Raw genomic sequence first — 15695 nt, 5'->3', positions numbered from 1 at the left:
AAAAAAAAAAAAAATCCTGGCAGTTTTTACACAACAGCGTCAGGGCAAATAAGCAGAGCGTCTAGACGGCACATGTATCTGGTCACTCAGAGAGCTGACTCCAAATAGTCATTTATTGCTATTTCTCTTCAGAACATTTACTATGCATGCTTAATGGTTGCTTAGACAGTGGACCTAAAACAGCAATCTCACATTCTAGGAAGGATAAAGGGAAGGAAAATAACAAAATATGAATAAAATAAGAGAAGTATTAAATGATGGTAAACACTACTGAATAAAATCGAGAAAAGATGATCTGTTGGAGAGAGGATGGTACTTTCCATAGATTTGATTATTCCAAAAAGACGTGGCCAGGAACACTTGTTGGAGCTGAGAAAGGTGATGCAGATCCCACTGGGAAAAGAGCAGGAGAAAAAGGAGAAGAGGGCCAAAGGGTAGAGAAGGGAAATGCCAAGGCCCCAAGGTAGACATTAGTGTGACAGAGAAACGGAAAACAACATCACTGCAACTCGATCCAGAAAATGATGGGAATAGGAGTAGCTAAGGCAAAAAACGTGGCTTTCGCGCCAGGCCAGATGGACAAACATCAGGTGAGAACGCGGCGTTAATCTGATCTGACTCGCATTTCAGCAGGTTTGTTTCAGCTGTGCCATCGGCACTGAAGTGGTCAGGGGATTCTGTGCAGGCTAAAAGGGAGTTAAGGAGCTACAGCATCCTGGCCTAAAATGACAGAGACAGAATCAGCAAATAGGCTGGAAATGAAGGCAAGGCGCGAGACATTTTGGACAGTAGAACTGAGAGGCTAGCCCAAGGTACCAGGCTGTACGGATGAGAAGGTTAGAAGTCAAGGGTGACTACACATACTTAGCACGATCTCCTTGCCAGGCAGAAATACATTTAACTGGGGTGGTTACATGTTGGGCACAGATAGTGGTCATAGATTTTTATGTGGTTGTGGCAAATAAACCTTTAGAAATGATCATCACCTTGTACATTGATTCAATGAGCACAAGGAACACTTTGAATTGCTATTAATATCTACATGGTGCCGTTGCAGATAACGCCCAGTCTAAAAAAAAATGCATGAGTTTTAATCATAGAGATTTATCTTCTGTCAACAATTAATGAATTAAGAAAATTCTCATTTAGTCATAATTTCAAGCATACTCGCTCATTGTAAACAAGAGGGAAACTGGAGAAACGGGGGGGAAACTGCTTTCTGACACAGAAAAAAAGCATGAACTCACAGAAAGAAAGGCACAAAATGCCTTCAGTATGGAGTCACGCTCTGCACGCAGTAGCTGAGGAAGGCTGAAGAGAACACATAGCTACACTAAGCTGAAGGCCCAAAGGTCAAGCTCCACACAGGCCGAGGAGGCAAGATGCTGGCAGACAGGCTCCAGAAACACACAGCAGATTGCTAGACTCCTCTGAACTCCGAGATTTCCATATGTGTGGTGGGATTTCATAACCCAAGGCCAGAAAAACCAAGACCTTAGAAGCTAACAGCTTCTCAAGACTCTGTAGCTAGGAAGTGTGGAAGTTCCACCCTAAGGATGGAGTCCTTAGTAACCACTCAGAGCTGCTGGGAGAAAGCTGAGCTCTGTTCGGCTAACACGCCTCCAGAACAAGGGCTCCCTCCTCCAGACTCATTCCTTCAGATCTAGTGAAAAGCGCTGGGATAATCTACAAGAAATGCATGTAGAAGGAAGGTAAAGGGAGGGGGAGAGAAATAAAACCTGTACACAAAAAAAAAAAAAAGAAAAGAAAAGAAAAGAAAAGAAACATTTGTAGCTAACACAGTTGCTTATTTTCAGCAGACTAGTTATCTGAAATCCAGAACCTTGACATCGCAGAAACTTAAACAACAGTTCTTAGCTATGCTTAAATGACTATGGGACATTTGATCCTGTAACTCTGGCCTGACCCCCTATAACTAGGTCCTTCACTATGAATTCCTTCAATTTTAGGACACAGTCTTTAAGGAAACTGAAGCTCATGACTTGAGCAATTGAACAAACTCTACTCACTTAGCTTTTTCATGCAGTCACGCAGCCTGGTTTCCAAACTGAGGACCCGTTGGTGGAGTTCTTCATAGTCATAGGCACCGATTTCCTCCTGAATCCCGGTGAGGACTGAAGACAGATTCCGAATTTCCTCCTTAAACTGTGTGATGAGCTTTGCGTCTGTTTTGTACTGCTCCAACACAGGGATCAGAGGCAGTAGCTCATCCATTTTCTCTTTTAGTTCCTGTGGAAAGCAGTAGAATGTTTTCAAGAGTACTTTATAACAGAAAAAAACATCTGTTTGTTGCATATGACATGTAATTGAGCTCATTGAAAGACCTTCAGAGTTCTTCATTCATTATTTTTTGGTTGATGTCAGGTAGGTTTTGATAATGCAAGTGGCCATGTGAAATAAATGGATTCTTATCATAGTTAGAAAAATCTTCTTATCATAGCAATCACGGTCTTTGTATTGTCTTACTTTCTGTTAGTTTTTGTAAAGTAACCAATGTATCATCTAGTTAGGAAACAGAGACATGATTCTTTTCTCCAATGATGTATCGAATGGTGGTAATGGAAAGAGAACAAACATCCTATGAGAAGACAGTGAAAATAAATTATCCAACTACTGACAATCCATATTTACATTCTAGATCAGCTTTCTCCTTGAACTTACGACATTTTCTGGCCACGGCCTTGTACTCCTTTGTCTTTTATTTGTGCTCAGGTGTTCTGTATCCTTTGAAATATCCATCTTAAGACAACTTCATTAGACAGTACGCTCAACCATGTGATAAATCCTATAAAACTTCAGAACGATTGAGGAGATATATGCTGCTGTTTCCATTTTGAATTATTAGCCACACTCTGTCTCTATTTGTCTTCTAGCATAGTTAATTTAGGTGACATTACAGAAGGCAGAATTGCTTACCCATCCATGTAATGAATTAACTCCTTAAGGGAACAAGGTGCATATCTTGGAGCAGCTACCCAGAACTGTTCAATATTTATACACTGATTTTTGTCAAGCAAACAAGCAGTATATGTTATCAGTCAATGTCCTCCATTCCTAGTCTTCACAGGCCTGGACCACAACTGCAGCATCACCGGCAACTTCTGCCCTTGTCACCCATACTTCTGTCCCTTTACTTGGGAGTTGTGGACAACAAAAGTATTGCAGGAGTTTGCTTCAACTGTGAATTTACTGCAGATGATACAATCTACTGAAGGAGCTCCAGGTTTAGGACCATTTGAGAATAACCCATAGGTGGTGTCAGAAGCCATACTTTGTAATTATTTAAGGAGCTAAGAATCACATTTTAAAATTACATTTAGAAAATGTTATTACTATGAATACATTCGAGTAGCAGAAACTCCTGTTGTTGCCCTAATCAATGGGTTAGTGTTTCTTGTAGAGGGATTTTTATATTCTCTATAAATCTGGAAATCTTTGACTCTGTCTACATGTATACGTTGAATGGGAAGATAAAGAATCTTAATAATGAGAAGGATTCATAACTATTGCAGTCAAAAGGCAGAACTGCAGATTGTTGCTCATTTCAGGGCTCATCTTGAAAGAAGCCTATTAGTTTAAGCATCTTTCAGTATCCCTAAAGGGAGACACAATTGTTTCATTAGAATTTTAATGATAACCGTTTTGCTCATACCATTTGCTGCAAATTATAGTAACAGCCACAATGAAAGGTTTTCATTCGACCAGTGGGTGTATTCAGAGGAACAATCAAAGTTTTGAAAGTTTCTTCTCTTTGATGAAGTACAAAGATTTTTTTTAACCTTTTCAAAATTATTAGACTTTTTACAATCAATTTTGAAACTTTGGACTTTTATTAGAGAAGGCCCTGATAAATATATAAAAATATACCATCACATTCTAGTTTACTTTCTAGATCTAGTATGTAGATCTGGTAAGAAACAGAATATCTTGCCAAAAACAATTCACCTCACTATGATGGTTAATTTAGCTTTCCTCCTGAAAGACCATATAAGGAAAAGTTGACAGTGTTTATCATCAGATGAAAAATTTGGAGCACAAGAGAGTTTTTTTTTATAGAGTAATTTTCAACTTAAACTTGGTTTTAGAATGTTTTACTTCTAGTATATGTTTTCTCGGTACCTAGAGGGAAATGTGATGTATGATGTCACTCCATGAAGAAATGACTTCCACAAGCATGTGCTGAAACTATTAGTTATTACTCTGATTTGGGTGTAGGGAGGGTGAGCTCATGAGGTTGGGGCTGTGGGTATGTGTATTGGTGTGCATATTGGCATATTGTATGTTTCTATGTGTATGTGTATGTAATTATGTGGACATGTGTGGGTGTGCATGTTTGTGTGTATACATGTCTTTGTGAGGGCCAGACATTGTTGTCAAATGTCTTCCTCAATCATCCTATGCTTATGTTTTTATTTCCTAAAATAGGATCTCTCTATGGATCCGGGAGCTCACCTACTATGTTAAACCAGCAAACAAGCTTCAAGATATTTCTGCTGTTGCTTCCCAATTGTGGGGATACAGATGTGCATCCCCCAACCCTTTTCATGTATGCCGGGGATCTGATATCAAGTCCTTATTCTCATACTGTAAGTAATTAACTAACTACTCCAACTCTGCAGTCCCTTTACTCTAATTTTAATTTGGAGAATTAGTTCATCGGTTCAAGAAACTAAAGTTTATTGATCTAAAGCTTCAATGAGATGCTAGAAAATCTGCTCATAGTTTGTGTATCAATTCATTTGCTAGGGATTAAAAACATCAAAACAATGCTTGTCTCACAGGATTGGTGTGATGATTGAATCAATAAATATATTAAAGTGCTTAAAACTTTGCTGTGAATATGTATGTTCAGAAAAAATTATTATTGTTATGATTACTGGTATTTAGATTTTGGCATTTCCAACATATTCTTTGATTACGTGAACAGTGAAAAATCAAAATCACAATCAGATGGTACTTCCTAAAAATTCAATTTCATTATTGACATTATGGATTTTGTTAAGCAAAAAAAATCTATACACTATGACAATTTTTTTTTGGTTCAGGGGTTGTTTTCTTAAATTTATTTCTTTGTTTTCTGCATCTTCATCCCAGTTCTGCTAAGCAAGGGAAGTTCGTATGGTTCCTTGATTCACCATGTCTTCAGTTCTTTGTATCCTGACATGCAGCATGTCCTCTTGTTGCTCTCCTTTCTGAAATGATTTCTCTCTTCCACTTAGTATTTACAGCCTTGTTCTTTGATAACAACACAACCTGAGGTTCACATTGTTGCTCAACCTTCTACCCTCCAATCCTGAGCATTGAAAGTGGACACTGGAACTCTGTGAATTTCTAGATTCTCTCTGCAATTTAATATCTCAGAGAGGAAGTCATAGCAGCATGTTTTCTTAAACACTGTGGTGGCATTTCATTTGTATTTTAATAAACAAAGCTTGCCTGAGGATCAGAAAAGTAATAGAGCCAGTCACTGGCTCTTACCTCTACCTCAGTCTGAAATGACGATCCTGCCTCTAGGAATCTCAGAATGAGACTGAGAGCTGTCTTCTCCTGTTTTATAATGCTCTTTTATAGTTTTTTATAGTTCAGGGATTAAGGGCATGCACCACTACTGCCTGGTTTCTATGGCAAACTACTTTGACTAGTGAAAGTAAAGGTGTCTGTCATTGTGTCTACATGGATTAAAGGTGTTTGTCATTACTGCTTGGTCTGTAAGGCTAGCCAGTGTGGCTGTTTTACTTTTCTGATCCTCAGGCAAGCTTTATTTGTTAAAATACAAATGAAGTATCACTATAGAACACTTTTAAGTTTCCTAATTCTTCAGCAGATCTTTGTGGACAAATGAATAGCTCTTCTCTTTGTACTCTTAAATGGTGCTGATGCCCTGTTTGAGTACAGTCTGTTTCTTCTTTTTTTTTTTTTTTTTTTTTTTTTTTTTTTTTTTTTTTTTTTTTTTTTTGCATGGGAACAACTGGAGTTTCATTCCTCTAAGAAAGGCCTGGCCCTGCCTCACAGAGTATATGTGCTCAATGAATTCTGGTTGACATGGATTCCTTACTCTCAATCCTTTTCTTTCTGTTTATCATTTACCCATAGTTTTCTGTTCATCCAACTCAAAGTTTTATTTCCTATAATATTCAATTGCATTGTGTCTCCAAGGACTTGCTCTAACTTGTTTCTTCTACTTTCGGCTTTAAGTCTCTCTTCAGTTCAAATTCCGTAAATCAATTACGTTCACTTTTGCTCTCGTAAATTTTGTCAACTTTTGTATCCTCGTTTTGTTCTTCTGAAAGTGATTATGTATTGTTGTCTGTCATCTGTTCCTCTGTTCTTAGTTTCCAGAGGCTACAGAGAAAGTTCCAAAGTGTAATGATTTCTATCACATTAAAATGTACCTGGTAAGGATGCTGTTTGATTCTGACTAATTCTCTGTGTCTCCAAAATGCTCAAAACCCTTGACCGCAAGCTTAAATTCGAGTCATTCCTTTTATACTAGGATTGAACTTTACTGTCTAATTGACAGTGGGGAAAAAGATGCTACATATGAAGGACCTTAATGGTTTTTTAAGACAGAAAAATTATTTTAATAGTGGCTCAAGTGTCATTATCAGACCAAGAAACTTTTGAAATAAATGACTTTGTAGTGTATCTTTAATAAAGACTTCACAGCATGCTCAGCACATTTTTTCCATTTCTAGTTTCTAGACAATTGGCATTAAACCACTTGCAATCTCGAAAAAGGAACTTGTTTATATAAACTTTAAAACTCTTCTTTTAAAAATCCCTTTATCGGGGGCTGAAGAGATGGCTCGGAGATTAAGAATGCTAGCTGCTCTTCTGGAGGTCCTGAGTTCAATTTCAAACAACGGCATGATGACTCACACCATCTGTAATGAGATCTTGTGTCCTCTTCTACCTAGGTGCAGGCAAAACACTGTATACATAATAAAATAAATAAATAAATAAATCTTTTTTTAAAAAAAATTCTTTTATTGGGCTGGAGAGACACCTCAGGGGTTAAAAGCACTGGCTGCTCTTTCAGAGGTCCTGAGTTCAATTCCTAGCAACCACATGGTGGCTCACAACCATGTATGTATAATGAGATCTGGTGCCCTCTTTTGGTGTGCAGGCAGAATACTTTATACATAACAAATAAATGTTTTTTAAAAAGTTCCTTTTATTATTGCTTCCTTTAATAATTTACACCCTTTACAGTTTTCATTTCAACAGAGCATAGACTCATTTGACAGAGTTTTGGTGATTTAATTATTGATTTTCCTGGAACTATCCCTTTGTCCTAGATTGTAAAGCACATGTAAATACACCCAGAAACTCCACATACCTCAGAGTGGGGACACCTTTTTTTTTAAAAAAAAATAGCAGTTTTCTATGTGTTTCTGGCTGCTAATGGCCACTTTTTACTGACAAGACAATTCACTCCCCAGTGAGACCTTAACTTTGTACACATGGGCCAAGGCATAGTTATTTTCAGCTGAGTGGCATGCTAGCTGCCTCATGCACTGAATTGACAAGATTTCAGGACTCACACCTACCTGAAAATGCTTGGTCATTAGTGTCTTGCGATCATCTTCAATTTGCCGAAACTTGGCCTTTAGCCCTTTCATTTGGGTTTCCATTTTTAAGACATACTGAAAATCTCTCTGAGTTCTCAAGTTTAAGACTTCTATAGATTGGGACATATTCTGCACCTGTCAAACAAAGTCATTGGTTGTATATTAGTCTCTGTCTACGGATACATGAAATCTCCACTAACATATCAAAAATGGTATTAGCATGAAGAACAGAAGTGCCAAATCTATAAATGCGTGTCTGCCTGTCACATTTTCAAGATTACTTACATTCAAATTATTCAGCCAAAGAAAATTACTTATACATTTTATTAAAAATGGACATGTATCATTAGAAATGACCAAAAAAAGAAGATAGATTTAGAAAAAAAAATTAAAATTGGTTTTATTCCAAGGCTTCAGAAGGTTATAATACCCCAAGGTGATGCATATTAAGATAAAATGTGTCTGTAAATGCTGTTTCCTACCTCTGAAATGTCAGGAATAATTAGCAACAGTGTATGGTAGTGACAGGTTCAACAGAGTTAGAGTTCAATCATTGTTAGGCAAAAAAAACGAGGTAGAGAGTGAAAAGGAGACTTCATTAAAAAAATGAACAAAGTTTATAGAAGAAACCACTTGGCAGAGAGAAAGACTGGGTGTGCTCATTCTCCACCACTGAATTCCACCATCCCAGCAGGTGCAGAACGTCCTCAAACTGTCTAAAGCAGGTCTATTGTTTGTAATAATACTAGCACACATCCCAGGATGGAGCTTTAAAATGCTAAGGACATGCACACAATGCATGAACTATTTTGCAGAGCTAAGCATCACAGAATATGTGTAAGAAATCCTATACAGGTGCAAATGAGCCCCAAATGCAAATGCCTCCAAAAAGCCCAGGGTGTGTAACATAAAAGCCTGACACATAGCTACTGAATTTCCACTCTTCACGCTAACCCAACTCACTTCCTTTCTTGAAAAGATTTCTCTTCCTAACAAACTATCTCCGTGTCTCTTCTCAGTTCTTTATTCCAAAACACGGGAGTCTGGATTCCCTCCAGATGAGCTCATTGAGCCTGATATCAACTCATGCTGATTTCGCTGCAGTAACATTGTGATGATTGTTTCAAAGTACTCTGAGTTGACCAGGACAAGTGCTGGCAGGGTTAGAACACCTTCTAAGTTGCAAGCTTATGTTTGAGGGACTTGGGAAATGGCAACAGCACAAAGTGCCTTACAGATAGGCAGAAACACATGTTAAGCTGGTGGCACTGGCCCAGGTTCATTGAGCCCCAGGCAGTTTAGAAGTAGAAAAAAGGTGACCTAGAAAGGGTGCAGAAATGAAAGAATAACTGCTTTAGTTTTTGTCTTAAAAACCTGAAAACTAAGGGAAGCGTCTAAGAGAGGGAAGCATTTGAATGAAGAATAGTCTAAGTATAAATTATCCTAAAGATTAAGATGGATCTCTATCCGTCTGGTACTTCAGAACTGTCTTCAGAGCACAGCTTTGTCTTCACGCAGGAGCTTGTCAGAAATCAGCACTCCATAACTACCCAAAAGACTCTTAATTAGTATGAGTATTTATCAAGATTCCCAAGTGATTTCTACAGCTGACTTTAAATCGTGAGCATGCACTGGTCATCGAGGGTTTTCCTAAGAGATAAACGCAATATAGGTACAGAATTCAATCTTTATCATAAATCAAATACAGTCACACATGCAAAAGATAATAAAATATATTAAGAAAAAAATCACAAAGAAATGTAATGGAAAAATTAGAAAAATAATTAGGTGTTCACATTAAATTTCTGAAAGAGGGAAGACATCTAGGCAAAATGAATGTATATGGTATATCAATAAATCTCTTTTGATTAAATGGTATTTTAGTTTTCATAAGTTATTGCACCGAAGAATGAGCACAAAAAGAAAGATGATAGAGTTGCAATTATTGCTTTGTTTTAACATGTGAATGTCTTTTCCTTTATTTTTAAGTAAATATGTATCAGTTGGAAATTACCAAAAAGCTAATTTCATTGAAAAAATAGTGAACTATAATGGATGATTGTTCAGAGGTAGATTTTTCCATCAGGTAAAGTTACAAAGCTTATTGCACACACCAGTTAGCTGCAAAGAGACCCTAGCTGACGCATGCCTAAAAACGCCAGTGGGCTCTGCTGCCCTGACTTGCCTCAGGTCTTACCTCTTGTCAGACAAGTCAATTTTCTTTCCTCCTTCTCCTCTTTTGTCTTGATCCTTAGTTCTCCTCTATGTCCATTCTGTCTGTTTTAGGCATGTCACAGTCTGGCTTACATTAAAAATCATTTTGCAATGTGTGCTTGGACAATGTCAGCAAAGGGCCCTTGGTCTGCGATCCTCATCAGAGACTGTCTTACATCTTTTACTTTCAAGATGTTACACAGAACCAGACACAGAAGAAGTACCCAATAAACATTTCCTGAATAAAATCATCTTGGGTTTCTAATAGTATAATGGTAATTAGGATCTTACTACTTCAGGAAGAGTTTTTCTCTCCCTATAACTGCCAGACACAGCAGTATACGGCTACAAATATTTCTTAATTTCAGATTATTATTATTATATTCAGAAAGCTTCATTTAAAAATTTTTAGTGCAATACAAAATTAGAGATGACACTGAACTCATGGAAACTTCATCATGGATAAAAGCATTGCTTTCAAAGTAATTTTCTAACCTCATTTAGAGTTCAGCATGAATAAAGAAAAGCATTTGCATTAAAGAAGCTGGCTACCTATTTAAATATGTAACAGTCGGTGAAGGTACCCGTCATTAGCATGGCTGATATTCTCCTATGAGTTTTTTACACCTGACCATATTCCACACAGTTAGAAGATTATGCACAAGAGGAAATACTCTGAATAGAATTAGAATAGTGCCCCTTATTTTACATTTTACTCAAACTTCACATTTAAATTTTCAACTTAATTTGTGTTATGGGAAAATGAAATGAGAAAATTTCTGTTGAAACTTGGTTGGGATCATCTATATTGTACAACCTTGAACAATTGCAGGACTATATCTGGTGTATGGTGTAGCATTACAGGTGTCTAAATGGACAGGATTTGATTCTGTGTTGCCTTTAGCGTTTCCTAGGAAGAACTTCCTCCTCTTGATAGAGCATCATTTCAGCAAGCCTCCTGATGAAACAGAACATGGACTCTCCATTGAGTGACTCATAGGGAGTAGACCTGTCAACTGTACATCTTTTTATATTCTGCTTCTCTAAGAAGCCATTCTGTAGTTCAACATTTTATATTTGCTTGGAATTCAGTTATGTTTTGAACACCAGATGGCACCTACAGGGTTTGGTTTTTAGATGATAGCATTATTTTGATATTGTCTGGAAATGTAAGAGATAGGGCCTAGCTGGAGGAAGTTAAGTTTCTAGATGTATATCATCAAGAGCTGTATCATGTCTATATTGTTTCAGTGTCCCCTCTCCCTGCTTTCTATCTGTTAATTCACTCCACTACATTGTTCTGTTCATGACATTTGCCTTATAATAGCCAGGGAACAACAGACCTAAGTAACAGTGAAACAAACCCTCTAAAACCATGAGTCCAAATAAATTCTTCCTCTTATAAGTTGTTTTTTTTTTTCTAGATATTTGCAACAACTATGAATTTCTACCTAACAGAGTTTTATAGTATCCGGCAAAGTCATTCTCTCCCATCTCTGATAATCCTTTTTAAAACTATTTGTACCGATTGTTTTTGTGAATAAAATGTATGAGATCGTTATGAATGAACATAACTAAATGAATTTTACTCCCAGTAACTCAGATGGCTTTGTAAGCAAACAAACACATCCGCATGACTCAATATGCTTGTCTAGCTTTGGTTTAATGAAAAGAACAGGAGTTTCTTCGCTGTGGGACTTTACAGGAAGTATGGTGTTACACTGCTTATTAAATCTTCAAGGTGAAATACTATGTATAGTGTCCTTTAATTGATTTAATTGGTGAAAATGTTGTCCACATCCTAGTATGAAACCATATGCTAGAAGATACTGACCTAGAAGTGCAGAACACCTGTAGTAATACCCCCAAACTATGTAGCTAACAGTAAGATTTTAGGCCAACAAATTTGATTCTGGTATATTCAGACCCAGGCTATTAAATTTGCTGTATTTTTCAAATATTCAGTAACAATTATTTGTGTATCAGACAATGATAGCATCTTTTAATAAGTGTTGAGACCACTAGTGATACGCTGGATGACATAAAAACCATGTGGAAGCAACCGGATACAGCTCTACAGGTTATTGGTTAAGGCATATTGAAAGACTCAGAGAAGAAAAGATTATTTTTATATTAGTTTAGAAAATGAACCATGTCTTGTGTAAGGATTGAATGGATATAAAGAACTTAAAAAACTATACATTTAAACAAAAGCAAAAAAACCCCAAATAATCCAATTTAAAATGGGATAAATATTTGAACAGAGAATTCTAAACAGAAGAATCCCAAATGACCAAGATACACTTAAAGAAATGTTCAACTTTCTTAGCCATCAGGGAACTGCAAGTCAAAACAACTCTGAGATTCCATCTTACACCTGTCAGAATAGCTAAGATCAAAAACACAAATGATAGCTTATGCTATAAAGACCGTGGAGTAAAAGGAGCACTCCCCTACTGCTAGGGGGAGCGAAGCTTGTATAGCCACTCTGAAAATCAATCTAGTTGTTTCACAGAAAATTGGGAATTGATCTACCTCAAGACCCAGCTATACCATGGTTGAGCATGTACCCAAGTGATGCTCAATCATTTCACAAGGACACTTGCTCAACTATGATCAAGGAAGCATTATTCGCAATAGCCAGAACCTAGAAACAACCTAGATACCTCTCAACTGAACAATGGATAAAGAAAATGTGGTACATTTGCACAATAGATTATTATTCAGCTGTTAAAAATGACATCATGACATTTGCAGGTAGATGGATAAAACTATTTAAAAAAATGATCCTGATTGAGATAATCCAGACCCAGAAAGAGAAGCATGGTATTTACTTGCATATATAAGTGGATATCAGCTGTTAAGTAAAGGCTTACCATGCTATAATCCTCAGACCCAGAGAGGCTAAGTAACAAGGAAGGCACCAAGTGGATCTCTTGGAGATAGAGAAATAATAGAGATTTCATGGGTGGACTGGGGTAAGGTGGAAATGAAAACTTGTGGGGTTGGGTTGGGGATGGATGATGGAGGACCTACTGAAAGAGATGACTGGAAAGAGAGGTCATTTGGGATTCGGGTAAAAATGTGGTGCAAAGGTGCTGTAGGAAGTCCTCCAGCCAGTAGTTACCCACCAACTGGGGCGTGGGCTCTTACGCTATTTATGCCGATGTAGAGCATGCACTGGCTCTTTTCCGGCTGCAGGATTCAGTTTCTGATCTTCATTCCAGCAGAGGATTCTAATTTGTGAGTCTACCCCTAAATAAATAACCGTCTATTTCTCAATTCTGAGCTAGTGTGGGATTTTTTTTTTAAGCGTCCTTTTGCACAAAGGAAAGTCCCCGGTAGCTACAAGAATCACCACAGCTAAGACTTCCAATAATCGTGGGTGCTTATTCTGAAATGACCATTTCCTCTGACCTGCCTGGACTTTCAGTAGAGGAATTGGGAGGCTGAACCAGCCACACAACCTTTGACCTACAGTTTGTCCTGCCTGTGGATGTACCAAAGGGTATGGTTGGCATGGAGATTGTGGGAGTGGTCAAAGACTAGTCCAGCCTCAGACAAGCCCACCCTGGACACTGCTTGGAGGGGTAGGACCCAGAGGCTGGGTGTCCCAGAGACCTAGGATAGAGCCAAATGCTATTGGAGAAAGAATGTCAACATGTTGATGCCTAATGATATTCTGCTATACTCACAGAATGTTGAAAAACCTAATTGTCATGAAAGAACCCTCTGACAGAAATGGATGAAGAGATCCACAGCTAAGCATTGGCTTAGCTTGGGTAATACGGCTGAAGGGAAGGAGGAAGGATTGGGCAATGCTGTGGGTCAAGGACGTTACAAGGGAGCACACAGAAACAACCAATAGGAGCTTAGAGAGACTGAATTCACAGCCAGGGAGCCTGAGCGGGAATGACTTAGCCCCCCCTACACATGTGTGACAGTTGTATAGCCTGGTTTGCTTGTGGGACTCCTAGTAGTGGGATTTAGGGGCTATCCCCAATGCTTTGGCTGGCTTTTGGGACCCTTTTCCTCATACTGGGTTGCCTTTTCCTGCCTTAATAAAAGGGGAGGAGCTTATTCTATAGGCAACTTGATTTGGAATGTTTTGTTGACACCAATGGGAGGCCTGCCCCTTTCTGAACACAAACAGAGGAGGAGTGGATGGGGAATAGGTTAGGCAAGGGAATGGAGGGGAAGGGGGGAGGGGAAACTCCTGTTGGAATGTAAAATAAATGGGTACATTAATTAATAAAAATAATCCTAAAGCAAAAACAGTAAAAATGGAAACGATAATTTCATTCTATCTCTTACAGGCATTTGTGTTCCAACATATAGAATGATCTACTTCCCAGCAGTCACATTTTATTGAATTTTTAAGTGGCTCTTGAAGCAATAATGTGTGTGGCTTTGTTTATGTAATGCTGTACTGATTGATACTAACACAATATGAAGTTATACTATCTAACGAAATCTTGTGCATTTTATGTAGAAGTAAAATGGCTGGGCAGAATGTCGGTAATCTGAGTAGAAATACAATTTTATAGAAGAAGAAAAAAAATTATTTAAAAGGTTAAACCATCTTCTACCAAAATTAATTTCCCTGGTAACTAAGAAGTATATTTGAATTCTTAAAAAAAGATAATCAAGACTAGAAATCAATACCACTAAAGTAATCATAATATGCTTATAATAATTTCTAAGAGTCAGAGATTTTAATGGCACCTACTCTTGTTGGGGGCAGGGAGAATGGAATCTCACCATAAAAGGAGGCTTAACAAAAGAGACATGATGATGATAGCTCCAAGGAGAGGGAAAAGAGAACCAGACTAAGTTTTATATAAAAGCAGGAAAGCCAGCTTTTAAAAACCTAGTTTATCAAGGAATTTCTAAATGATGCTCGCAGAGGAAACTTTATGACAGATAGAAGAAAGTTGGGGTAGCTTGGCGTGGGATCGTGAATGTTTGTTTGTATTATCAAGCTAAGTGCTTACATTTTCCCCAGCTGTCTCAGTCTCCTGTGAAAACTTCCAATTTAGTGTCTGGGGTGTGTGTGTCATCATGAAAATGATACAACACCGAGTGAAGTGGAGAACAAGGTGTCCTCTATAACACACACTTTTTAATTCATCTCTTTCTGTCCGTGATACTTAAAATTCAAACATGTTGTCATCCTTGCCTCGCTCTGACCACCCCAGCTGTCCTCCTGTATTCAAGAACCCAGCACCGCACAAGTCTGAATGGGGATGGTTGAAAGAACCATTCATTGGCTTTCCCCCCTCCTACGTACACATAAACAACCTTTCATGAGCTGACTCTCATCTGTAAAAGGGAACAAATCAAGGGCATTCTGCATTTGATTGTTATGGATCCAGTTTAAGTAAATTATGGAGAGAATGCCATTGAACGGAACCGAAGAGCTTAATGTTCAAAGGAATGGTTTAGAAAATGAAGATAAACACTTGGAATTATTCATTATCTGCCCAGATAGCTTGCATTTTTCATGCCATTATTTTAACTTCCTAGCAAGATGGTTAATAACAGTCTAATGTATGAGCTCAAAGCGATTTGTGTGAGTCTTAGAGCCGAGGCTGAATTGTGAGCGTCGGAAGAACACTCCCTGCTTCCTGAACCCTGGAAGAGAGAAACTGACTGGATATTAAGATGTCTTGGAGAGAGAGAGAGAGAGAGAGAGAGAGAGAGAGAGAGAGAGAGAGAGAGAACGATTATGAAAGGTAAGGAAACCACAGATATGGGATGATTCAGCCAGAAACTTGAGAAAGGTTCATGTTAAAAGAGAGCTAAAACTAGTACAACTACGTAATACTCATCAATCAGAGTTGCTTCCTAAGAAAGAAAGATTTTAATGAAAATATACAAAGGGAACAC

At 37.9% G+C, this 15695-nt stretch overlaps 1 protein-coding gene across 3 annotated transcripts in view; it reads right to left on the bottom strand.

The window, feature by feature from the left end:
• The window catches only part of Olfm3 (olfactomedin 3), a 48225-nt gene that overhangs the window by 23010 nt on the left and 9520 nt on the right, over window positions 1-15695 (bottom strand). For all 3 annotated transcript variants that reach the window (XM_050151024.1, XM_050151110.1, XM_050151194.1), the window contains 2 exons: window positions 7572-7727; window positions 2031-2250 (listed from right to left, as the gene is read on the bottom strand). In XM_050151024.1, coding sequence (XP_050006981.1) covers window positions 2031-2250; window positions 7572-7727 — 376 coding nt within the window. The remainder of the gene's footprint in view (window positions 1-2030; window positions 2251-7571; window positions 7728-15695) is intronic.

Source organism: Alexandromys fortis, unplaced genomic scaffold (assembly GCF_014885135.2).
Source record: "Alexandromys fortis isolate MF-2015 unplaced genomic scaffold, M_Fortis_MF-2015_v1.1 scaffold_19, whole genome shotgun sequence".
Taxonomy (NCBI): domain Eukaryota; kingdom Metazoa; phylum Chordata; class Mammalia; order Rodentia; family Cricetidae; genus Alexandromys; species Alexandromys fortis.
This window is presented reverse-complemented; position numbering and strand designations above follow the sequence as displayed.